Source organism: Emydura macquarii, unplaced genomic scaffold, assembly GCF_026122565.2.
Source record: "Emydura macquarii macquarii isolate MOO-44397 ecotype Brisbane River unplaced genomic scaffold, CSIRO-AGI_Emac_v2 contig_2292, whole genome shotgun sequence".
Classification (NCBI taxonomy): Eukaryota; Metazoa; Chordata; order Testudines; family Chelidae; genus Emydura; species Emydura macquarii.
Genome location: NW_027132429.1, coordinates 2,653,502 through 2,677,657, shown reverse-complemented (window position 1 = coordinate 2,677,657; position 24,156 = coordinate 2,653,502). Strand labels below are relative to the sequence as shown.

The window sequence follows — 24,156 nt, the reverse complement described above, 5'->3', positions numbered from 1 at the left end:
GGCTGGCGGTGCTTTTTACTGCCGTGCGTAGAATTGGAGAAGCGCCAACAAGCTGGTGACAGACAGCTGCGGTTGCCCTGCCGAAGCTGGGGAAACCCCCGAGGTGCGGCCAACTACCGCCCCATCTCTCTCCTCTGCACCACCAGCAAGCTCAGGGGACGGGCGCAGCTTCGCTGTCTGTCTCTGTCATCAACAACATCCTCCCAGCCGAGCTGACAGGATCCTACCTGAAGAGGAACTGCTGTGACCAGGTAGCTTCACTCGCCGACCACGTGGAGGCAGGATTCCAGCGTAAGCTGAAGACAGGGATTGCCCTTGTTGATTTGCCCTCTGCAGACAACACTTTCTGGAGACGGGGCCTCCTCCAAGATCTCCTGCGTCCTCCACTGCCAGTGAATGAGCCGTCTCTTGGCGGCCATGAGCGGGGACCGCCACTGTAAGGGGCACCTTACTGGTCAGCTCAGCAGACCAAGAACCCTTAACTCAGGCATCCCTCAGGGCTCCATCCTGGCCCCGAGGCTTTTTAACATGTACACCGTGGCTATATCCACGATGGAGTGAGGAAATTGTGTGTGTACGGATGACATTGCCCTAGCTGCTCAGCACACAAGCCTCGGGTTAGGGTCAGCCGATGGTAGGAGATCTTAACGTAACAGCTGATGATTTCCAATGCTGGAAATGTAGGCCTCGCCTGAACAAAACCATGGTGACCTGAACAATAAAATGGCCAGTCCTAAACTGGATGCACTGTTCTGCGTGGAGCGTGTCAGCCGTGAGACTAACCCAAAGTATCTTGGTGTTACACTGGCTGGAGTTTGACCCTCCGACAACACCTCGAGCACCAGCGATAAGGTCAGGTCTCATGTCACGCCAGACCATCCTGGGGCTCTGAACCGCAGCGGTTGCCTTGGTGGACTCAGCAGCTGAATGCTGTGCGCCAGGGTGGTCTCGCAGCAGTCACACTGAACTGCTTGGTACTCAGCTCAATAATGCCATGCCCATAGCATCAGGACGTTCAAATCGACCCTACTCGACTGGCTCCTGGTCTCACACATCCAGCCCCCATGGATTAAAAGAGCTGTCCAGACATCACGCTTTCCTAACATGTCAGTGCAAACACGAGGATCCCCTTGCACGATGACCCGCAGAACCCACCAAAGAGAGATTAAAATCCTGCAACCCTCTGTGGAATCGCATGAAGACCCTTACACTCAACTTCACTGCTGAAGCTTAATGGAGAGCCACATGGAGCGTTTTGACTGCTAAAGACAAACAAGGACCCACCAGGTTTTGATTCCAGTTGGAAAGACTGTAACCCATTGAATCGCACCAGGCTATCTCATGGGAGACGTGGACAAACCTTCTTGAAGTGGAAAATGAGGCGAACACCTGTATGCTACTGTGGTCACCAGTCACACACGATGGAGCACGTCGTATCTGAGTGTCCCTGTCGCTGGGACATTCACCGGCTCACCGCTGCGGCAACATGCTGGCTGTCGAACCTGGATATACATTTGTAATCCTTGCTACCTAGTCACACAAAAGAAGAAGAAAAGCAAACTAGGGAAAGGTGGTCCAGATGAAATTACTATGAGGTGGTTGTACAACTGGTTGAAAGACCATACTCAGAGTAGCTATCAATCAATGACTCATTGTCAAACTGGGAGGGCGTATCTAGAGAAATCCCGCTAGGGTCAGTCCTGGGTCTGGCACCAGTCAATATTTTCATTAAAGACTTGGATAATGCAGTGGAGAGCACACTTATACCATGTGCAGAAGACATCAAGCTGGGAGGCACTCTGCTAGCGCTGTGAAGGACTGGATTAGAATTTGACCTTGACAATTTAGAATGTTGGTCTGAAATCAACACGACAAAATTCAATTAAGACGAGTGCACAGTCATTTAGGAAGGAAAAATCAAATGCACAGCAACAACCGTGGAATAAGAGGCGAGGTGGTGGTACTGCTGCAGAGGGTCTGGGGTTATAGTGAATTGAATGAGTCAACAATGCGAGAGTCGCCAGAAAGGTGAATATTCTGGGGTGTGTTAAGGAGTGTTGGATGTAAGACATGGGACACAGGGTGTCCTGCACTATTGCTCAGGCCCCAGCTGGAGTCTTGTGTCGAGTTCTGGACACCACACTTTAGGAAAGTTGTGGACAAACTGGAGGGTCCAGAGGACAGCAACAAAAATGCTCAAAGGTTTAGAAAACCTGACGTAGGAGGGAAGGTTAGAAAACCCGGGGCTTGTTTAGTTTTGAGAAAAGCAGACTGTGGGTGGGGGGCACCCTAATAAGTCTGCCAATGCGTTATAAACCCGACAGGGATCAAGTGTTCTCCACGGCCACTGGAGGTAGGACACGAAAGAATCGGCTTAGTTTGCAGCAAGGGGGATTTTGCTTAGACATTGGGGAGAGCTTCCTAACCTTCAGGGCAGCTCACCTGTCCCAGCGCTTTCCAAGGGGCTGGAGGATCCCCGTCACTGGAGGCTGCAAAGACCAGACTGGACAAACCCCTGTCAGGGCTGGTCTAGGTTGACTTGCTCCTGCCTCGGTGCAGGGGGCTGGAGTTGGTGACCTCTTGAGGTCTCTTCCAGCCCCACATTTCTGTGATTCTGCCCTGCCCTGTGCTATTCCTTGCCCCTGTCCCTGGCCTGGTGGCCTCCTTCTGTACCTGTGGCTAGCTGGCTCCTGTAACCGCATCCCTCAACACATCCCTGCGGCTTCCCCTCTCGCTGCTCTCTGCAGCTGGGTTCCACCTTTGTTCTACTGCCCCCTCCCATTCAGCTCTCACTTCTTGCCCCTTCCCCCAGTGCAGCCCCCCGAGGACCCCGTGGAGCTGCTCTTTTGGCCCCGTTGGCCAGAGGGGGGCACTGTTCATCAGGTGACCGTGCTCAGCATTCTGCTGCCCCTCCACTCTTCGGGGCTCTGCCAGCAGTGACCCCTCTAAAGCCCCAGCGCTTGGTTCTGCTTTCAGATTTCTGTTCCTTTTATAATATCCTGAAAAACTGCCGGGGGCACAGCCTAGAGCGGTCAGTGTTCAGCGAGCGGACGGAGGAATCTTCTGCAGTGCAGTACTTCCAGGTAGGAGGGCCTGCTGCTGCCCCATCAGCTGGGGCTGCACGTGTAGATGTGCAGCCGTCCCTACGCGGGGAGCCCCTGACCCCCAGGAAGGGCTGTGCAGATACCCTCATGGTCCATGCTCCGGGACAGACGTGGGGAGGGTGGGCAGCGTTGCCTGAGCTGGAATTGGTCCAGGATGCTGCCTTGCAAACTGTGCCGCGGGTTGGTTAATGACAAGTGGTTGGGGGGTGCGGCGCCCCAGCCCTGTTTGGGACAGGAACCGGCTTGGGAAAGAGCTCCACTTATCCCCACGGCCTGCAGGACAGCGCCCCCAAGAGGGATGCTCTGATGGGCTCAATACTGACCCGGATGGAGACGTGCCCGGTGCTGCTTCCTGCAGTGTCCTGGGCTTTCCTTGGGGATCTTCCATCCCAGGACCAACCAGCCAACTTGTGATCTCTGCCAAGGCTGCAGGGCTGAGATGGCATGACCCCCGAGCTGTCCGAGGGGAAAGCCCACCTGTGCCCTGCCCTTCTTCCGCGGAGATCCCCAGCTGCTTGGTCAGTGCTCCAGCTTTGTTTGGGGAACCTTCATATCTGGCGAAATTCCATCCTCCCCCAGGGCGAGACCTGCCTCCCTTTCTGGGGCCTAAACACTCTCTCCCCTGTCTCCCATAGTTCTACGGCTACCTGTCCCAGCAACAGAACATGATGCAGGACTACGTCCGGACGGGCACCTACCAGCGGGCCATCCTGCAGAATCACAGCGACTTCAAAGACAAGGTGAGGAAGGGGAGGAGAAATCCTGCCCCACGTGTGTGTCAGACTCTGGAGGACGGCTCACGGAGGAGGGCGTGGGCAGCACAATGCGGGATGTCTCTGAACCTCCCTTGGTCAGGTCGCAGGGCAGGTCTCCATACTCTGCCTTCCCGATTAGGGTGCCCTTCAGGGATGTATTGGGCTAAGCATGGGTTAGTCTTCACCGAACCCGCCAAGACGCTGTCGCCTACCCTGCTAGAATCCCCGTAGCCGTTCTGCTTTGGGTTTGCATTGGAGGGCTCCTGCCAGGCAGCACGTTTGACCAGCCTTGCCCCGCGAGCCCTCCCATCTGCCCTGCGGCGCTGATTCTGTTGCGGCCTCTCATAGCCCTGAACCTCTGTGGTTCGTGCTGTCTGGCGTCCGTGGTCAAGCCCGTCACCACGTGGCTTTTTGCAATAAGGTGACGTGCTGGCGATAGCCCCAGCTCTCCATGCGCTCAGCTAATCACGCCCAGCTTCCATGCTGCTGGCTTGGTCTCGGCTCGTGTCTGATGGTAAATGCAGCGTGTAGCAGCTAATGGACTATCTGGGCAGCGTGTTAATTGAAAACCTGCGTTGCTGCCCAGAGCCCCTCGCTCCCTGCGTAAGCAACTTGTCAAAACCTCCAAAGGGAACGCGTGCAAACGGCTGGCCTGGTTAGGATCCTGAGCTGGCTTCTTTGCTGTCTTCTCTCTGATGCAGAGAGATTAAGGCTAGACGGGGTCATTAGATCATCTCGTCTGACCCCCTGTGTAACAGGAGCCAGAGATTTTCTCCCGGCTCCCCCTGCCCGGAGACCGTCGCTGGGGTTTGATTAAAGCAGGTCGTCCTGAAAGGCTCCCAGGTTTGGTTTGAAGATATTGAGAGATGGAAAATCCACCCGTTGGCTTGGCAGTTTGTTCCGCTGGTTAATCGCCTATCCCTGGTAGAGTTGTGGGCCTTGTTTCTAAGGGGAGCGTGTCTGGCTTTAACTCGCAATGGTTGGTTCTTGTTCTGGCCTTTCTCCGCACCCTGTGTTCTCTCCCCGTGAAGGTAGGTGGACACTGTCATCCGGTCCCTTCTTGATCTTTGATCAGCTAAAGAAATTGAGCTTTAAATCTCTTGCTTGAAGGCATTTTTTCTAGCCTCTGAATCATTTCTGCACCTCCCCAGTTTTTCAACATCTTTTTTTAAAATCTGACACCAGAACTGGCCGCGGCTTTGGGCTCCCAGTGGTGCCTAGAGATGAAATCGCCTCCCTGTTCCCCTGTGGTTTATCCAAGGATGGCACTAGACCAGCCCAAAGGGAGCTGCTAGTCCGCTATGATCCCTAGAGCCTTCTCCGAAGGGCTGCTCTCCAGGACGCAGTCTGCAGGGATGGCCGGCATTCCTTCTTCTGAGAGGGATCACTTTGCTTTTGCCCATGTTGAAGCTCACGTTCGAACGGTCCCAGCTTACCGAGCGATCCGGGTCGCTTTAGGCCTCTTGCATCTACATGGTTATATTTATCAGCCAAACTTGTCATCTCATCAAAAAATGGAATCAGGCTGGTTTGATGTGACCCATTTTCCCACCTCGACTGGCATTCATTCTGTTCCTCTGCTTTAATTCTCTGACTCCCAGATCAGCTTTTTCAACATGTTCCCTGGGATTGGTGGCAGGCTAACTGGCTCATGGCTGCTAGGATATCCCGCTCGCCCTTTCTGAACATTGCCCCGAGATCCACACTCTTCCTGCCTTTAGGCATCTCGTTGATATTCCGGGGTTTATTAAAAGTTAACAGCAGGCCAAAGATCTCCTCAGCCAGCTATTTGAAGACTCTTAGGAGCAAGTTAGCCGGGCCTGTTCACTGAAAAACGTTTCCAGCTAGTGAATGCTGTTTAACATCTTCCATCGTCACTAATGGACTGGAAAGTCTGAATCCTCCTCTCCAAATCCAGAGCAGAAATAATTATTGGGCACTTGGCCTTTTCTGCATCATTAGTAATTTTGCCATCTCTGCTCTGTAATGGGCTGCACCGTGGGCTAGGGATTTTTGTTTGTGTGGTTGGGTGTAGCAGGAACCAACGTCTTCACTGTGGGTCTGACCCCAGAGAGGGTGGTGCCATTTCTCATCACACTGCGCCTTCCATCCCAGGGGCCTGGGTCTTAATGACGCCCTGTGCGAGATGGGCGACTGTTTATGGACGGACGTAGGCACAGAAACAGGAAACTACTTTCCACCAGGTGGTGGCAGAGTCAGGATTCGAACCCAGGAGCCCTGACGACCCTAGGGCTGGGCGGCAGGATGAGGAAAGAAGGGCTAGGCAGTAAAATGCAGCCTAAGTTCTCCAGGGCTGAGTCTGGGGGGACCATGTTGGGGCTTTAACTTCCAGGCACCTGGGGCGGGATGGGGAAAGTCCGAGGGCTACGTCTGCCCGGGCGGTTGTCTTCTGAAATAAGTTCTCAGCCTAGACCCACAGGCAGGTGGATCCCGGGTGATGGACGGCCCTGGCCAGAACAGAGAGCTGGCTCCGTTCCGACTCAGCCCCGTGGGCTGACTGGCTGCAAAGGTCCAGAGGTCAGGCGGGGCGAGGCAGGGTGAGCGGTGGGATGAATTGTGAGAAGGGAGTATCAGGGAGCCTCTCCTGACATGGGAGCTCCATAACCCAGTCACCTGCAGCTAGACCAGCCCAAGCGCTAGGAAAGGCCGTGCTAGCAGCCGCGCCTCTGGCTAGCGGGGCCTGTTCTTTGGCGGTGCTGAGAGGCATCTGCACCCGTCTTACTAAAACAGCCAAGGAAAGAAGCAGCTGATCCAGAGCCACGGTTTTCAGCCTGTGGTGTCTGATGCCTTCGGATCCTGCCGCGGAAGGGCTGCGGTCCTGAGAGCCTGCTCTGGTCCCTCCAGTGTCCGGCTGAGCTGGGCAAACGCTGCTTGTGCCACACCCGTGCCCTGTCCAGGGACCACAGTGTGGTGTCGCTGGGTACGAGAAGGATTTCGAACCCTGACGCAGCAGGAGCCTGGTTCTCTCTCGCCATCCGTGTCCTCTGCCAGGCCTTCGCGGCTCCTGTGTGCCCCAGCTCTCTTCACGAGCGCGGTTCTGTTCCCTCTGGTGAGGCAGGGGAGGTAAGTGTCTGACCCAGACAGTACTTGGTCTCTGAGTCTCCCATTGCTGTGATGGGGCACAGAGCCAGAAGGGGCTACTGCCCTCCTCACGCCACACATCCGTCAGATGGCAGGGACTCCATCACCAGCGACGGGGCCACATCTGAGCCAGCGACCCGGAGGGGAACAGCAGGTGGTGCCTGTGGATAACTTGGTGGGGCAGTGCCGGAAGTGTTGTATATTTTCCTGGCAGGCAGAAGCCTGTGAGTCCTTTGTACCGCACCCAGCACGCTGGGATCCTGGTCCGGGACCGGGGTGTCGAGATGCTGCTGTGATCCACCTACTAAATACTCAAAGCAGGGACCCCTGCTCGGCTCTTGGCTTGCTTCCTGGGCTCCAGGAGGCACTCTGTTCCCAAGAACCACGCCCCCGATGGACCCACCCGCTCCGGCATCCGGCTGCTTGGCTAACGGGGATTGGGGTGATGGCCATGCCCACTCCCCCGCCATTGGGTCTGTGCATGTGACCATCCCAGTCCCCGCCATCCATCACGAGGAGGCAGAGTGGCCTAGTGGATAGGGCACTGAGCCTCAGGAGACCTGCGTTCTGTTCCCAGCTCTGCACTGACCTGCTGGGTGACCCTGGGAAAATCTTCCACTCTCCGGGCCTCCATTTCCCCTTCCAGCTTTCGGTGCGTTAGCCTGTCTCTCACTCTGTCTGGGCCGTGCCCGGGCTCAGTCGGGATCTCTGGCACTACCGTAATCCACATAATTAATAACTGAGATTGTTCAACTAACCAATTAGGCCCCGCTGTCAGCCAGTGGCGCTGGGGAGCCAGCTGGCTTTGTGCGTGAGCATTGCTCCTGGAGGGGCTAATTAGAACCCGCGCAGCCGGGGAGCCGTGTGGAACCAGTGCCCGTGCTTGAATTCATCTAATCTCCTGAGAGTCGCAGGGGAGACGCTTGTATCAAAAGCTGTTTCTCTCTTTACCCTTCTTAATTTGACTTGGCCAGGCAGTTGTTTGTTGCAAGGGCTGTTCTGCGGCTAAGCATCCAGCTCACGTGGCTGTGTTGGACTCGCTGGTCCCTGCGGGCGGGGGGAACAGTAGGCTCCAGCCGGGAGTGAGGATGGCAGATGCTTCCTCTCATGCTTTGCTCTTCTCCTGCGTCGCTGGCCCTTCACGGGCCTGGTCCTGTGGTGAGCTTGCTCGGCCTGTCGGCTGGGAAGGTTTGCCTCCGAGTAACGGGAAGCTCAGCAGTTCTGTGCTAGTAGCAACTGCTTCAGAATCGCTTCCCTCCCGTGAGAACATCCTCTGTGGGGTGGTGCTTGGGTCCCACCCGAGCATCGACTTGGTGTTCCTCGCCAGAGCCCGGGAGGCGCTAGACCTCAGAGCCGGCGCTTTTGCCTTGCGTCTGAGAGCCTCAAGCCACCTTAGGGGTCTTCGCTGAGCCGCAGCCTGTGCTGGGGTCCGTTTTACAGAGGAAGAAAATGTGACGGGGATGGGGAGGATTGAACGGCATTGCCCAAGGTCCCAGCCAGTGGGATATCTTGGGATAGGAGTCCTGGCTCCTAGCCCCCCCCCCCCCCTCCTCCAGTGCTGGGGATAGAACCCAGGCGTCCTGGCTCCCAGGCCCTTTTTCTAGCCTCTCCGTTGTGCTGCTTTCACTGTTGCAGCCTTACCACTGAATAGTTGTGCCCTGTGTGAAGCGCCTGGGAAGAGCTCAGCATCGCTCCTCTTTGATCCAGCGGCGTTCATCAGACGTCAGTAGTTTTTCTTGACTCTTGGGGTGGGATTTCCTCGATCGAACAGGAGGTGAAAATAGCGACTCTGCCGAGACCGGGGACCCCGCTCAGGAAATTCCATGACAAATCAATATCTGGGTGAATCCGTTTTTTTGGGTTTTTTTGGTGGGCCAAAGTTAGACATCGGAGCAGTTTTTCCCAACATAAATGCAGCTGTGCCTGCCACACCCACCCGAGGGGAGGGAGAGCTCTGCAAGCGGCGTCTTTCCAGCAGGAAAGGCTATTTTTAAAGTCTGTCTTTGTGGATAAGCTTTTTAATTTCAGTAGCTTCTTATCAGAAGCCGGCACAAAGGTCCATGTGTGCGTAAGAGCAAGTGATGCAGACTGACGGCTCTGTCTTCCGCCGCCGCGCTGCTAATTAAATGATCCATGCTTTGCGCCCTGAGAAATCACTGCAGCCTCGGCTCTCTCGTACCTGTGAGTTAATGCCTGTAAAAGGAGCCCGGTTAAAATTCACCCCATTGGAACGGAGGCTAACAAAGAGAGGAGGCTCGCTCACCGTTTCATGGCACCAGAGATGGCGGAGGAGGTAAGAGCAGGGGATGCTCCATGTCAAGCTGCCGCAGTTCCCCACGATGCCAGTCTTTGCCAGCAGGAGGAGAGGCCTCTGTGACACAAGACACGATCTGAACTACGGACAGTCTCAGAATCTTAAGAGCGGCTTCCGGAAGGCTGAAGTGCAGCTTCCTCTGGGGTGGACCGCAACAGCCATTGCAGATCTGACCCAAGGACATGGGGACCAGACCCCAACCGTTGTGAAAAGGGCAGTGGGATCGTTTGGTCCCTGCCGATGAGAGCTTGGTTTCTGAGGTCTCGGGTGGGAGAGCTGCCTGGACCCCACATGGCGTTTGCTCTGGGGAAGGGATGAGATCTGTGGGGCAGTCACAGGTTTCAAAGCTAAAGTTAGAGCCCAGCAGTTTGGGCGGGCAGCTGAGCTCTCCTGTCTCAACATAAGTGAATATTTGGGAGCCTTCTTTCTGGGGGGCTGGGGGGGAGGCCTTGATTTTATCCCTCCCATCTTTAACGAAGGCTCTGAAACGGGAAATCTTCCATCCTCCAGCTGCATTTTCAACCCGGTCTCTGTTTGGCACGTGCAAGCCGCCAGGGGAGCAAGGCAGGCAGGTTCCTGCTGCGTGCAGGGGCCGTGCTTGCGTGTCTGGACCGAAGGGGTTGAAGGAAGACCCAGAGCTCTGGGTTATGGGGGGTGAGTTGATGCCGTGGGTGATTACCTGCAGCTTCTGCCGCTTACTCTCTTCTCCTCTCCCCCCAGATTGTGCTAGACGTCGGCTGTGGCTCCGGCATCCTGTCATTCTTCGCAGCGCAGGCAGGGGCAAGAAAAATCTACGCCGTGGAAGCCAGCACGATGGCTCAGCACGCGGAGGTCAGTCATGTTCACCCAGCACCAGAAATGCTCTCCTCAGTCACGGGCCGTCCAGCCAGTGCAGCTCCTCCCAAACAGGTGCTGTGTCTAGGAGGATCAAAGAATCCCACGGGTGTGAGGGACTAGCTGAAAGTTTGCTTGGGCGCTGAGCTGTGTCCTTCAGGGGCAAATGCAGTCAAGCCTCCCAGCTCCCTCGAGAGGCTCCCGAAGGATCGGTTGGCGCGTCTCTTGGTTCTTGGTGGACGGGAACACAGTTTTCCAAGCCAGTCTCCCAGGCTCCTGTGAGGTGAGCACGCCAGCGTGAACAGGACCCCGCAGGAGCGTTGGGGAAAAGCCACCGTGGGAGGCTGTGGAGTTTTCTGGGTGGACGTGAAAAGCCCTTCCTTCCGCGGGCAGACGTGAGCTGCTACTTCCAAGGTAAAACGCGTCTGCTCTCCAGAACCAGACGGGCCTGAACTTGGAGAGAAGCTGCTGGCTGCAGATAACCGGCTGCGGCCCGAGGGAAAGAAGGGAATCCTGGCTGCTCGGGAGAGGGCCGACGTGCTTGCTTCAGCGGCCGTGCAGCCGCACCATGGAGGTTTCCGGATAAACCATTCACGCCTGCATTGCATCCACCGTTGGAAGCGGAAGGGTCTAGAGCGAAGATATGAGAGTGACGGGGCAGCACTGTCACACAGCAGCTCTCATTTAGCGAGAGCCCCCTCTGCCAGCCGGGCGCTATCCTCATTTTATGGATGAGGAAACTGAGGCACTAGGAGGGGCTGCGATGGGCCCAAGGGCGCCGCCATGTAGAAATAGAACCCAGGCATCCTGCCCTCGACCCATTAGCTGTGCAGGACTCTGTGGGCAATGAGGGAGAGCAAAGTTTGGCAGCAGCTGATCAGACCGGGCCGGCGTCAGGCTCGTTTTTCCCTCCAGAGTACGGTGGGCAGGATCTGGTCAGCTCCCAAGAGCCCGATGCCCGGGTTTCGCAGGTCTCCCGTCGAGCACCGCAGGCTCTGGGGAAGGTGGAGCGGGATCCGGCTGTCCCCAAGGCCTCAGGGCGTCTGCTCCCCAGCCGCTAAATCGGATTGGGGGAGGACGGGGAGGGCAGAAGAAAATTAGCCGTTTGCAGGCAGAGTCGGTGCTTCTGGCAACCAGGGCGCACGGCGGCGGGGAGGAGCCGAAGCCATGTAGCCAGTGGAGGCTAGACAGGTCATCTCCAGATGATGCCACCAGAGGAGGCCACGGCAGGAGGCCAGGCTGATGTTAGCATGACCGGGCTGAAGGACAGAAGGGGAAGCGGCGGTTTTCTCTCCTGATGGTCCAGGCTGGCTGCCAGTCTGGAAGACGAGCGTTGGTCCAACCCGGCCCAGTCAGTCAGTCCAAGGGTCGCTGGGTGAGGTTCTCTGTACGCTCAGGCTGCGGGATCTCCTGCTCCCTGCTAGCCGTCAGATCTGTGAAGGGGACTAGCAGACAGTCCGTGCTGGGGGCTGCCCCATCAGGGCAGGGGAGCCTCCTGGAAAGCTCACGCCTCTGCCCAAGCCAGGAAGTGACTGATGCGCCCCCGAGGAGACGTTGCTGAGGAATAGCTGCTGCTGCGCTCTGGCCCTGTGGATGCAAGTGTGGAAATGCTGGGGAGCGTTGCAGTCCCTCGGGTGCCCTGGCTGCTGCTGGTGGCTCTCTGGAAGCAGAGCGGTAGGGCTAGTGTCAGGCCCACTGTCCTCCTCTTAGTGAGCTACTGTCCGGGGATTCTGAATACCCTGTGTTCACTGCTCGTGCTGCTGACAAACGAATCCACTTCCTGTAGGGCCTGCGATATTGTGGGCTCTGTTACAAGCGGTGGCAGACGCTGGGGCTTGGAGGCAGGAGCTGAGCTGAGCGAAGGGAATTGGGGGTTTGGGAGAAGACCAAAAGCAGGAAAGAGCCTGTATATTTGGTAGCGTGGCCCAGAGAACCTGAGGGGTCTGCTTGAAAGGATCTGCCCAGGTGGTTGCCTGGTGTTCCAGGACGTGGGGACCTGGCGCTCTGAGCATTGCGAGGCCTGTAGGAAGGGGAGCCAGGGTCTCTTGAAGGGGGGGCCCATCAGCCCAGAAGCTGCATATCGCTAAATCGTCCCTTTCCTCCCTGAAACGTTCCCTCTCCGTCAGTGACCAGAGCCCCCGTCCATTTCCGATCGTACCACAGCCAGAATGTCCAGCCCCCCACTGGTTTCAAAGCTGGTCCCAGGGACGGCCGGTCTCCAGCTGTGCGGTCCAGCGGCTCTGATGCTGGTAACTAACTCCCGGCAGGACCTGGCTGTTCCCAAAGTGGTAGCTGCCTGAGCGTTATTGATGTGCTGTCGACTCTGTCTGTCTGACCGTGGGCAGGTCACGTCCTCTCTCCTGCCTTGGTTTACCCAGCTCGGCTCTGGGTGGCTGGCCAGCTCACGGGCGTCAGGAGGCATAAGCAGTTAACGAAGTGTCTGGTTGACACCAAGTGCTAGATCTGGGGAGGGAAGCGGGGCGGAAGCACGGGGAATCTGAGCTGAAACAGACCCAGAGCGGGTTGGATTTGACCCTTCCTGCCCCAATTCCCTCTCTTCAGAAGATCCCCTGCCCTTAAGGCTCTGAGCTGAATTCCTCCCTGGCGTCCCTGCCTGACCAGGAAGGAGTCTGGCCCCGTCTCGCTCAGCGGGATGAAGCTGGCTGACTTTGCCCTCCTTTGCGGAGTCATTCAGTTAAACTAGATCATTTTTGCCCTGATGTATTTTTAGCACAATGTATGAGTCCCAGAAACCCCCCTGCTTGTTCCTGGGCTGGCTTCAGCAGCAGCTGCCCCCAGGCCGTACCGGATCCTGTGGCTGGCTTGGGGCGTGGGCGGAGTGGGGGGCGCCGCTCTTTTCTTTTCTCTGACTCCCCCTTCTCCCGGCCCAGGTTTTGGTGAAGAGCAACAACCTCATGGACCGGATCGTGGTCATCCCTGGCAAGGTGGAGGAGATCTCGCTTCCCGAACAGGTGGACATCATCATCTCGGAGCCCATGGGGTACATGCTCTTCAACGAACGCATGCTGGAGAGCTACCTGCATGCCAAGAAGTACTTAAAGCCCAGTGGTAAGTGATCAGTGCTGACCAGAACCCCCCTTCCCGTGGCGGTCCTTTCCCCACAGAGACGTGGGGAGTCGGGTATTCCAGGGCAGGAGAAATCGACCCCCTTTTCGCTGTGTCTCTGGGCTTAGTCAAGCTGGCTGCAGTTTGGATAGTGGGGCTGGCAGGATGCCCTGGGGCTTCCATTTCTTTACGGGCTGGGGAGTATCAGCCGTGGAGCCGAAGCATTCAGGATCTGCGGGGCAGAGCATTACAAACGCACCGTGCTGCGTGTGGTCAGGGCTGGGGAGTTGGGTTTCGTGGGCCACCCAGCGTTCTCGCGATGCTCCATGTTCCGAAACGCAGCCTCTGGCACGCCCATGGGAACTGCATTGCGTGTGCGGGTTCTGGCGCCTGACACCGGGACGGAGCTGTCATCCTGGGGATGAGGGGTTAGCGTGTTTTGTGGCTGGGGCTGTTCTCCTCTAGGTTTTGTCCTGGCTCTGCCTGTCCATGTCGAGCACATCAGGCCCACGGTTTTATTGCCCCGCCTGGCGTGAGGAGAGTCACTCGCTGACCTGCAAACCACGTGTAGCCTGCGTTGCTCCACATGGCATTTGGCTGCCCGGTGTCGCAGGGCCGGCGCGCAGCTGCTCCACATGGAGCCGCGTGGAAAGGCAGCTCAGATGGAGAGAGAGCCTTGCATGCCGGGACTTCTCCGTTTCAGGGAAAGCAGGGCCAGGCCCCTCCGCTGGGCAGAGGCTGGGCCTCTGGATCCATACCAGACAGCGCTTTCCATCTGGGGCCTGATGGAAAGCGCTGTCTGGTATCTCCTCCAGGGCTGGCGAGCAAAGGCCCTGCCTGGGGGTTCTTGGGCTCCACTGGCTGGCAGGCCGGGGAACGACCGGGAGCTCCAGGTTGGAGCGCGAGTCTCAGTTTGGCCCCCTCCAGCCCAGGAATAGCTCTGCCCCGCTGCACCGCAGGGCGTTTCAGCACCAAACCAGGCACGTGGGGCTGTTGTGAAGAGGGGCCTGACTTCATCTTGTGACTCCACACCCACCCGGGGCTGAGCTCCACCGGCCCCGCCCCGGCTCTTAAAACCGAAGTGCACTTCAGCATCTGCCACGAGAGGCTGCTGCGAAAATGTGACCCCAGGAGAACGGCAGCGAGAGCTGCAGGTCCGGCCAGAGGATGCCACGTGGCGCCCGCTCCTGGCATGGGAGGAAAGCAGAAGGGGCTGCCTGCCCTGAGAACGGAGAGGCCTGCGTTTGTCCTGGGCTATGCGCTCCTTGCGGGGGGTTGGGCGCAGGGCACTCGAGTGAGAGAAGCTGCCGTCAGCAGGAGAAATTGATGTTATTGCCCCCGAAAATGGCTCTCGTCCAGGTGTGGTGATCGCAAAGCTGCGGGCGTGGTGCAGATGTAACCGGCGCCTCTTTGGTGCGTTTGCGGCACTAACCGTCACTGAAATAAAACCCCTTTGTAATATTCCACCAGCCCCATCGCTTGCCGTGTGCAGCGGGAGCCGGGCTCCCGACCGGGGAGGCGACGCAGTGAATCTTGAAATGTAATTAAATTGTGTTCCAGGCAATTTCCCCAAGGAGCTGACACAACTCGTCAGCCCTGATGGGTTCTGTCCTCCCAACCAGATCCAGCCCCTGCCTTTTGCCATGTTTCAGTCGCTGCCTTCACCAAAAAGAGACGCTCCTGGAATAATCCATAGACTAGGGCGTGTAGCTGACTTCATTCCCGGGGCAGGCTGGGGGGGACGACCAGGAGATCATTTTATCTTATTGTGGAAAAGGATCTGGAAGAGTCGGTTGCTTCTGGTGGAGGGAAAGCAGCATGTGTGTATGTTCTCGTTAAAGGTGTTAATTAAGCTTGGCAAATGAAACTCTTCCAATGTGTTGAACGGGGGGAGGGGAGGGACTTCTTACCATTTATATTGCCACGTTTTTTGGAAACCCTGTTTTATATATATATATTTTTTTAACTTTTCCACCATCTGCCGGCAAGGAGCAGCCAGTTCTGTTCTGAACCAGTGCAGCTAAGATGAGCCTTTTGACCACTGGGCAGGGCTGGTTGGAGAAGGGCAGCTCTTTTACACCCCTGCTCGAGGCCGGACCCTGCAAAGGACAAACTTGTGTTTGCTCCAGGCTGAGTGTTGCCCGGGATTGGGCTCCGACTCCACAAATAAAACCTCCCTGATTTTCTGTCCGTGTCGCCGATTGAGCCAGAACGTTGATTTGCATGTAACGTGCTTCAAACGTCCAATCCCCCAGCCCACTAGGACGTCAGGAATACTTGGCGCTTACCGAGCGGCTTGCCAGCCAGGAGCTCTCTGCCATTCGTAAAGAATGGGGGGAAGGGAGAAGTTACGCAGGTGAAGAGCTGTTTTCAGCTGAAACTTAAACTGGGAAAATCATCCCTTGGCCTTTGAGGGATCGTATAAAATGCAGGTAAATTAATAACTTCTTAGATCTGTTCTCGCGTGAGCCGCCTGCCAACTCGCTGCTCTTGATCTCTGCTTGAGTGTTAGCAGCAGCTCACAAGACCGTGGTTGTCCCTAACCTCCATGCTCATAACCCCCGAGCACGAGCCTGCAGCAATCCCGTGAAGGCTGGGTAGCTTTTTTTATATAAACGCGTGGGGAAATGGACGGCTTTGAGTGAACTCGAGGTGAGCAGATGAGGCTTTTTCTTCCCTCTCTGCTGATTGGTTGTGGCTGAGCCGAAGCGTAAAGGCCGAAATGGGAATCTGACCAAGCCCCGTTGTGCTGCGACGGTGCTGACGGTGTCTTTCCAGAGGGGCTCTGTGCAGAGCGAGTGCTACCCCTTGTGGGGTGGCCCGGGGCGTCTCTGACCCCTTTCGACCCACACCAAGTACAGCTACAGTTTGGACGTCTCCCAGGCACAGACTTTCCCCTGCCTTATTTGGTAGCCGCTTGGTCGTGCTGCTCGTTGGAAATGCAAACCCCAGGCGCCTCCCCAGACAGTGCAGCCATCTCACTCCGCAGGATCCTGCCTTGCCCACGTGTGTCCTCACCCGGCGCTTTGTCTGGGCAGCGTGTGCAGGAAGCCTCGGACTGGAGGCTGACTTCGAGGGAGAGACGGCGGCTGACGTAGCGATCCAGGCCAAGACAAGCCGATTGCAGCTGCTGCTTACAGGAGGGAACGGGGTGCAGTGGGTAAAGCGCGTGATTGGAGGCCAGGACTCCTGGGTTCTCTCCCCTGGCAGTGAGACCTTGAGTCAACTCAGCGCTCTGGGCCCCAGCAGGAGAGCCTGGCATAAGGAGGCCGTGAGGTGGGGACTCGCCTGCTCTTGTGTCAGGCTCCTGGGGTATTAGACTGAAAGCTGGGAAACGCTTCTGTGCGGAGAGATTGCAGAGTGCAGGGCTTGACCTTCGACGGGGACGGGAGAAGTGTCTGCAATGGCTAATGGGGGGCAGGGTCGGGCTTCTCCCCATCTCATCACGCAGTGAAACTGAAAACCGACCCGGGGAACTCCTCTTCCACAGAGCGTCTCCTTAGCCTGTGGAACTCACTGCCAATGGCTGGCTGGGGCCGAGGACCAGACAGATTAAAGACGTGTCGGCCTTTATACAGCGCCCCAAAAGAGCCGGAGTTGTTGTTCATGGTGAAGTCCTGGAGCTGCAAAGCCGCCCGCTTTGGGGTGTAAACGAATCGAACCGTTTGGGATCAGGCCTTTGGGGGGGGCAGATTGTTCCTCTGAAGCAGCCGGTGCCGGCCTGCCGCCGTCGGAGGCGGGATTCGGAGCTGGATCGGCCTCGGCTCTGACCCGGCCTGGCAGGCCTTTGTGGGCTGGCATAGCTGGGGCAGGCGGGCGAGAGACCTGCTTGGCTCTCCCTGTGCTCTCTGGCCAAGTCACGGCCAGGCTCCAAACTCCCCACTCAGCATTCGGCTGCCACTCTCCTCCCCCGGTGGGGGGCCATGCACCTTGCTGTGCCAAACACTGGGGCTGGGTGCCCCGTCTTGGCCCTGGGGAGGGACGTGCCTGTGGGATCTGCTCTCGGCCGGCTGTTACTGCTGCTGGCGTTTGTGCGGACTCAGCAAGCCCGTGGCAGAGAAGGAGCCGGGCAATGGCTGGCTGGGACGCCCCGGAGGAGATGGTGCGCTCGGGGCTGCTGGGGACGGGGACAGAGATGACGGAAGCCCCCACCTTGTCAGATCACCATTGGCAGCCGTGGCCTTTCATCCTGCAGCAATGTGGAAAATAACCCAGGCCGCAAACACGAGCAGAGCCGCCCCACCCGAAGGCCGGCTGTGGGCGTGCGGTTCTCAGCCCCTGCCATCTGCCCGCAGCCGCCACTGAGCGAACACAGGCTGCGCTGGTGGCACGTTCCTCAGGGACCTCTTTCGGTCGCGGGGGAGGGGGGCGGTTTGTTGGCCGGGGGCACTGGCTCTGCAGCCTGTCTCTGTCCGCACCTGCTGACGGCAGCCTTCCAGGAGTGCAGCTGGGGGGTCGATGCGCTGAGTCCGTCCCGGGGCGATGAGGGCGAGCAATTTGCTGCGTCGCAGTGCTTAGGGTCTGATCTCTGCTTTGCTGCCATGGGCGCAGGGGATGCCAAGGGGATTTTGTGCTCATGCCAGCTGTGCAGGTCCCGTCCCCCCCCGCAGTTCCGTACCAGATCGGGTGGCATACGGGCCAGCTGCTGCCAGATCCCAAATCAGCCCTTCCCTCCTTCCAAATGCACGTTGCACTGGGCCAAAGTCTGTCTTGCTTCTGGGGCGTCGGCTCTGTGCTCGGGAGAGTCTTGGTGCGCTTGGGTGGGCCGGGCGCTCCCTGGCCGGGCTGGGAACGAAAACACCCTGGTAGGAAACGTTTTTGAAAGATTGGGTTTTAATTGAAACTTTCGGCTGAAATCGTGACCACTCCGTATTTCTGCCGCCCGGGGGCAGGGCGGGGCGGGGGGTGCGGTGGGAGGTGGAGGCCCTGCCCACAGAAGAGAATGAGGATACGGGATGCAGACTCCATCTCCCATAATGCATCGAGGGGAAGGGGTGGCTCGCTGCATCGTGGGAGATGTAGTCCTGCGGGGGATCCCCGTCCGTCCAGGATGGGGACCGAGGCGCCGCCCGCTTGGCAGTGTTTGCGCTAAATGCCAGATGGTTTCGCTGAAAACCTGCTTTCCTGTCGAGAAGCAGCTGGGACAGAGAACTCCCGGCCAGCCCCCCTGGGCCCTGCGCTAGCACTGGTGGGGCTAGGAGGGGCTGAGGAACCCTGCCGGTCAGCTGACACCCCCCCCCCCCCCCCCTGTTCTCCTTTCAGGTAACATGTTCCCCACGATTGGCGACGTGCACCTGGCCCCGTTCACGGACGAGCAGCTCTACATGGAGCAGTTCACAAAGGCCAATTTCTGGTGAGTCCTGGCCCTGGCACGAGGCGGGTGCCCCTGCCTGTCGGGGGAGGGGGGCGCCCAAGAGGCACGGGCTGGCTCTGCAGCTGGTTCAAGGGACAGCGGAGCTTGTGCCGGGCTGGCGGAGGGCGGCCCTGACCCCACGGTATCTGAGGCGAGCAGCTGCGGCGGCACCCGAGATCAGGCCGGTCACTGGGGAGCTGGTGCGACTCCCCGGTCCTGCCTTCCAGCCACCGCAGGTCCCGGCAGGCAGCCGGCCCGGGGCAGAGGCAGGAGCATGTGTGGGGGGGTGGGACAGGGCAGCTGGGGCAGGGGTTGTTGGCACTCCGGGGAGCACCAGCCACTAAGGAACTATCGGGGCTCCCCTTCCGCACTTGAAGCTGGCATCCAGTTCCCTCCCCCTCCTCCCCCCGTTCCCAGGGAATTCTCCCCTCCCCCCGTCGGCTTTAGCCCTTATCTCAATGGCTCAGTGCCCAGGTGGCTGTCGGCTCAAAACCTCTGTAACGAGGCTGGGTCTCAGTCCGGTTCCCTGGGGACCAGGCCCACGTCCCACAGCGCTGCCCCTCTTGGTCCGTTTGTGGTCAGCCTTGGCAGAGGCCAAGGACCGAGCGGCCCCTCGAGAAAAGGCGCGGCCCGCTCCCTGCCAGGGGAGGCGGGTTTCTCTGGCGCTGCTGCTGTCTGGGCTCTGTGGCACACGCTGCATCGACCAGGTGCCCGTGTGTCTCACGAGAAGCTGCTGAGCTGGTGTTATCCCCGCGTCCCCGGTCAGGTTCCACGGGGCGCCCGGATCTGCCGTGTCTGCAGCGGAGCCGCGACGGGAAGTGACTGTGTCACGCGTGGGCTCCGTCTCTGCTTCTGGGCATACGGGGCAGCGGCATGCCCCGGCAGGTTTCCCGGTTTAGATCGTCAGCGCAGGCAGATTTCCATGGGTGCCTCCTCTTGCAGGTATCAGCCGTCCTTTCATGGTGTGGACTTGTCAGCCCTTAGAGGAGCGGCGGTAGATGAGTATTTTAGACAGCCTGTTGTGGTGAGTGTGGGAACTAGCTGTCTCCGCCCCCGGCTCCTTCTTCCGCACCCAGAGCGGGCTGTTCAGATGGGCTGGGAGGGAATAAATGGGCACATGGGAGGGAATGACTCGGCCACCTCTGCAGTGGGACGCTGGTAGCTCTTTAACAGAGCACAGCAACACCGCACAGCTGCGTAGGGTGGGAAGTGAAGTCTGGCCTAGTGGGCAGAGCACTGGGCTGGGGCTCAGGAGAGCGGGCCCTATTCGTCAGCTGCTAGAGCAGGCTCCTCGGCCCCTCTGTAGCCCAGCGCCCGCGCGAGGGGGACAGAGCATCCTGCGCTTCGTTCCTTCCTTGGAAACGCGGCTCTAGCATGGGCATGCGCGGGCCGGTTTGCCATCCCCTGTCCTCCCCTAGCCAAGTGCAGGGGGTGCCGTGCTCAGAGGTGACCTCTCATCTGAAGAGACAAATCTGCGAGGCCGAGCACCTGATCGTTCTCGGGAGGGTCGACATGTTGGCTCCCGCATGCTGACCATGCTTCTTACATGCCACCTCCCTGCGTCCCTCTGGCGTGGGCAGGGCCTTGGTCTTCACTTCCCAGCGTTCGGTGTAGGGCAGTGTTGCTCTGAGCTGTTCAACAGCTGCCTTCCTCCCCAGAGGTGGCTGCATTTCAGAGGATGGGGCTGCCCAGTGTTTATAAACCCGGAGAGAGCGCACGTTCTCCCCAGTTCTCTCCAGGCGGGATCCCAGCACAGCGCGGGATGCAGGCAAGAGAGTGACCAGCTTGGGACGCTCAGTAGCAAGTTCTGTGTCTGGTTTCTCAGATTGAACCTCCAGTCTTCCCCATGGAGTCCCATTTCCTCTCTTCCCCGAGGCTGCCTCTGCAGCTCCTGTCTCGGTTTCCTTCCCAGCAAATGCTCTCGTACCGCACCATGCACAGCCCCGTCCTCGCTGCCAGGCGCAGCAGATGGGCGAGGCTGGAACAAACAAGGCTGCGCTCCGCGTTGCCCTGCAGCCAGTGCCCCCTTCCCTCGCGGCCAGGGTGCTAACCGCTGTGCTCCTCTCTCCTAGGACACCTTTGATATCCGGATTTTAATGGCGAAGTCCGTTAAATATACAGTGAACTTTCTAGAAGCCAAAGAAGGCGATTTGCACAGGTAGCCGTTTCCTCTTTCCTAGCAGGCGGGCGCGGGGGCGGGGATCTCTGCCCTCACACGCCCTGGAGCCCTGTCCTACCCGCCTGGACGTGCGCGGGGCAGCGCAGGACCCCTCGGCACGCAGCGGGCGGGCGTTTGCTGCCAGCTGGCACCGCAGCTCCCTCCTCGGCGCTGGGACAGCAGCGGCGAGTGGAGGTCAGGGCTTGTTGGAAGCACACGCGTACACACACCCTGACAGGCTGGAGCTCTGCAGCCCCCCACATGCCTGGCATGCTGCGGGGAGGGTGTTCGGTCACCACCTTGTAACTAACCCCGACTCCCTGAAGTGCGTCGGTTGCTGGGGAGCTGCCGAGGGCAGCCAGGCAGCACCTGGTGACGCTTTCCATAATCAGGGCGATTCCCACCCTGGCTCCGCTCAGTCTGTGCGGGGTTCCCAGGCCCTGTCTGCATGTGTCCCTTTCCTCGCACCTGTGGGGCTGGGATGGCATCCAGAGGGGAGACTGCGTTTGGGCCTCCCCCGTCAGCCCCTGCAGCGTTTAACACCCAGATCGCAGCCCCCGCCAGGATCCTGCCCAAGGTTTGCTGGTGCATTGTCCAGCCTTGGCCGCTCAGGGACTGGCACGGGATCTAGCCTGAAAGGAAACCCACAAGCCAGCACGAGACCTCGGGGCGCCGAGCCAGTCACGCCAAGCGGGGCCTCTGCCATCCCCCCTCCGAGAGCAGCGGCTGGGGATGGCGTGTCTGGCTCAGTGCGCTGAGGTCAGCGTGACTCCTCCCCTCTGGGCAGCTGAGGGAGACGGGCTGGCGTAGCCCCGGCTGCCAGCTTGGATTGGCCAGCTGAGGCCGGAGCAAATCCTGGTCGTTGTTAGTGTTTGTTCGGCGTATGATGCCGTGGCCCACTCCCCCATTGTGCCGGGTGCTGTACAAACAGCAAAAAGACAGGCCCTGTCCCGAGAGCTTCCAAAGGAACCACAAACCAACGCGCTGGACTCTGGGGCGGTCTGTAGCTCAGCCTGGCTTTCTGTAAAGTGGCAAAGCCCCCCCTGGCTGAGGGACTCGGTGGATTTCCGAACCATCTCACTTGCTGGCTGGGAGGCACCCGAGGCAGGGCATGGAGGAGGGACGCTTTGAGTTGGGTGGGAAGGGATGAGCTGACCGAGGGTAGCCGCTGCCTGGCCTTGTCTCAGCCCGCTGCTAACTGCTTCTCTTTGGTCTGCAGGATAGAAATCCCATTCAAGTTCCACATGCTGCATTCAGGTCTAGTCCATGGCTTGGCTTTCTGGTTTGATGTAGCCTTCATTGGTTCAATGTAAGTGGTGGAGCAAACAATGCAGAGAGTGCCCCTACCTCCCAGCAGAGCTTGGGTTTTGTAAATCAAATAACTGGCTATCGCTCCTATTCTACATTGCAATAAACTGGCAAGTTCAAATTCCGTTACCTTCTCACGCGTGTTCCTGTGTAGATAAATAACCGCGAATGCTTTTGCCTAACCCAGCTGCAGTGAGACTTCTTTAGAAAGAACTCTGAGCCCGGGCCACGCTCCCATCTGACCTGCCACACTCCCGGGCGGGGCGGGGCGGGGCGGGGCCTTCCACTGGGAAGCAAAAACCCCCTGGGATCTCGCATCCGCCGGCTGCTTTGGGACGGGGGGAGGTGTTCTCACGCTAGCCAGCGCCACAGGTTCTTCCTAAAGAGATTTGACTGTAGGCGGCCGTTGAGACGCTGTTGTTAACACGTGTATGTTGACTGAAGATGCTCGGCGTTTCTGAGCGCTGACGTGGGAGGCTTTAGGGCCAGGCAGGAGGGGAAAAGGAGACGTGGTCTGTCCCAGCAAACGCTGGCGCTGTTTCAAAGCCAGGATGAGATGTCAGAACCTTGGTCTCACCCTTCTTCACTGCCTCTGTGTCCCTTGCACAAGTGTGATCCGTGAGATGGCGCTAGTGCAACGCACTGTTCTGCTGGGTGGGAAAGCAGCTGGTCTGTTACCCTGTGCTGGTAACCCTTGGCAGACCTGGCTCCCAGTCTCCCTCCCCCCCCCCCCGAGGAAACCCCGGGTAACTGCTGCCATCTCTCCCTGTGAGCTGTGCACGCTGGACCCTCACCGTGGAGTCAGGGCCGACTCTGCTCCTTCAATCCCAGCAGCCGCTCTGTGGCGGATGAGACCGGGAACCGAGCTGGAGGCTGGGACCAGAGATCTTGGTTCAGCCCCTCGCCTCTGCCTCTCGGTGGGGAGCGTGTGGGCCCCGGCCTCCTGCTCTAGCGTCCTGTCCTGGCGGCTGGGCTGTGCTTGGCAGCTGCTGCCACCTTCCAGGGGATTCACTTCAGCCGCTTGTTCTTACCGTAGCCAAGACTCCGATTCCCTGGCTTCCCCCGGGCTGGCCGGGCGCGTGGGACGTCCCCAGCGCTATGGGGTCGGAGACTCTGGAAACAGCCACGTGGGGCTGCAGTTGGTTGCTTTACAACCCCTGGGGCCAGCCAAGGTGCCCCTCGTCCCCTGGGGGCCGGGCTGGTGCAGACGGCCCCCTCTCGCAGTGAGTCCCCACGCTGGTTGCTAACGGTTCGTCGTCCTCTCTCTCTCTTCCCCCCCCCGCTCCCTCAGAATGACCGTGTGGCTCTCGACGGCCCCCACCGAGCCGCTGACCCACTGGTACCAAGTCCGGTGTCTGTTCCAGTCTCCGCTTTTCGCCAAAGCCGGGGACACGCTCTCAGGGACGTGCCTGCTCATCGCCAACAAGAGGTAAGGGCGGCGCCGGATCCCAGCCTGCGGGAGGGCTCCATGCGCCGCACCCCGCGTTGGAAGCGGCTGCAGCCTGATTGCGTGGAACACGCGCGGCTCAGTCAGAGCAGGCGAGGAGGAGCTGGGGGGGCCGAGGAGCCTCTGTCCACGGTCCCAGGCAGCCAGGTGAATCCTTACTCCAGCTAACGCGCACCCAGAGCTGCCTGTTAGCGGCCCAGCCCCGCCTGCCTCCCTGCACGTAGGGGTTCAAACCACGCCCAGAGCCGGCCTGTGACGCTCAGCGTGTCCCTCCCGGGCCGTCGCGCTGTCACAAAATAGCTTCAGTGGCCTCGGCCCAGTCGCTCCGTCTCCCTGCCTGTCACTAGCCGGAGCCGCGGCCCCTTCCCAGCGTCAGGGCGGCATGTGGCGGGGGCCACGGTCCAATCTGTGAGGGTCCCTGAGCAATAGACACGTCCTGTTCCACCAGACCCCGTGGGAGCCTGGCGGTAGATTTAATCATCTGGCCGGCCGGGGCCACCCTCCCTTCTAGCTAAGGCTCTCCAGACTCGTCCCTTGGGGCTGGACTAGCACCACCGCCTGGGCACATGCTGGTGCCTTCACCCCCCCCACCCCCCCCACGTGCTGGTAGATTTTGAGCTGATTCTGACAGAAATCGATGCACAGGCTCTGCCCCAGATCTGCCGACGAGGGGATCAGATCAGAGGGGGAGCGAGTGCGGTTCCCTCGTCAAGCA

General features: G+C 58.9%; 1 protein-coding gene across 1 annotated transcript in view; it reads left to right on the top strand.

The window, feature by feature from the left end:
- The window catches only part of CARM1 (coactivator associated arginine methyltransferase 1), a 48,121-nt gene that overhangs the window by 20,207 nt on the left and 3,758 nt on the right, over nt 1-24,156 (top strand). The window contains exons 3-11 of the mRNA XM_067560555.1: nt 2,977-3,083; nt 3,740-3,844; nt 9,996-10,106; nt 13,001-13,178; nt 18,438-18,528; nt 19,471-19,552; nt 20,601-20,686; nt 21,906-21,995; nt 23,286-23,423. Coding sequence (XP_067416656.1) covers nt 2,977-3,083; nt 3,740-3,844; nt 9,996-10,106; nt 13,001-13,178; nt 18,438-18,528; nt 19,471-19,552; nt 20,601-20,686; nt 21,906-21,995; nt 23,286-23,423 — 988 coding nt within the window. The remainder of the gene's footprint in view (nt 1-2,976; nt 3,084-3,739; nt 3,845-9,995; nt 10,107-13,000; nt 13,179-18,437; nt 18,529-19,470; nt 19,553-20,600; nt 20,687-21,905; nt 21,996-23,285; nt 23,424-24,156) is intronic.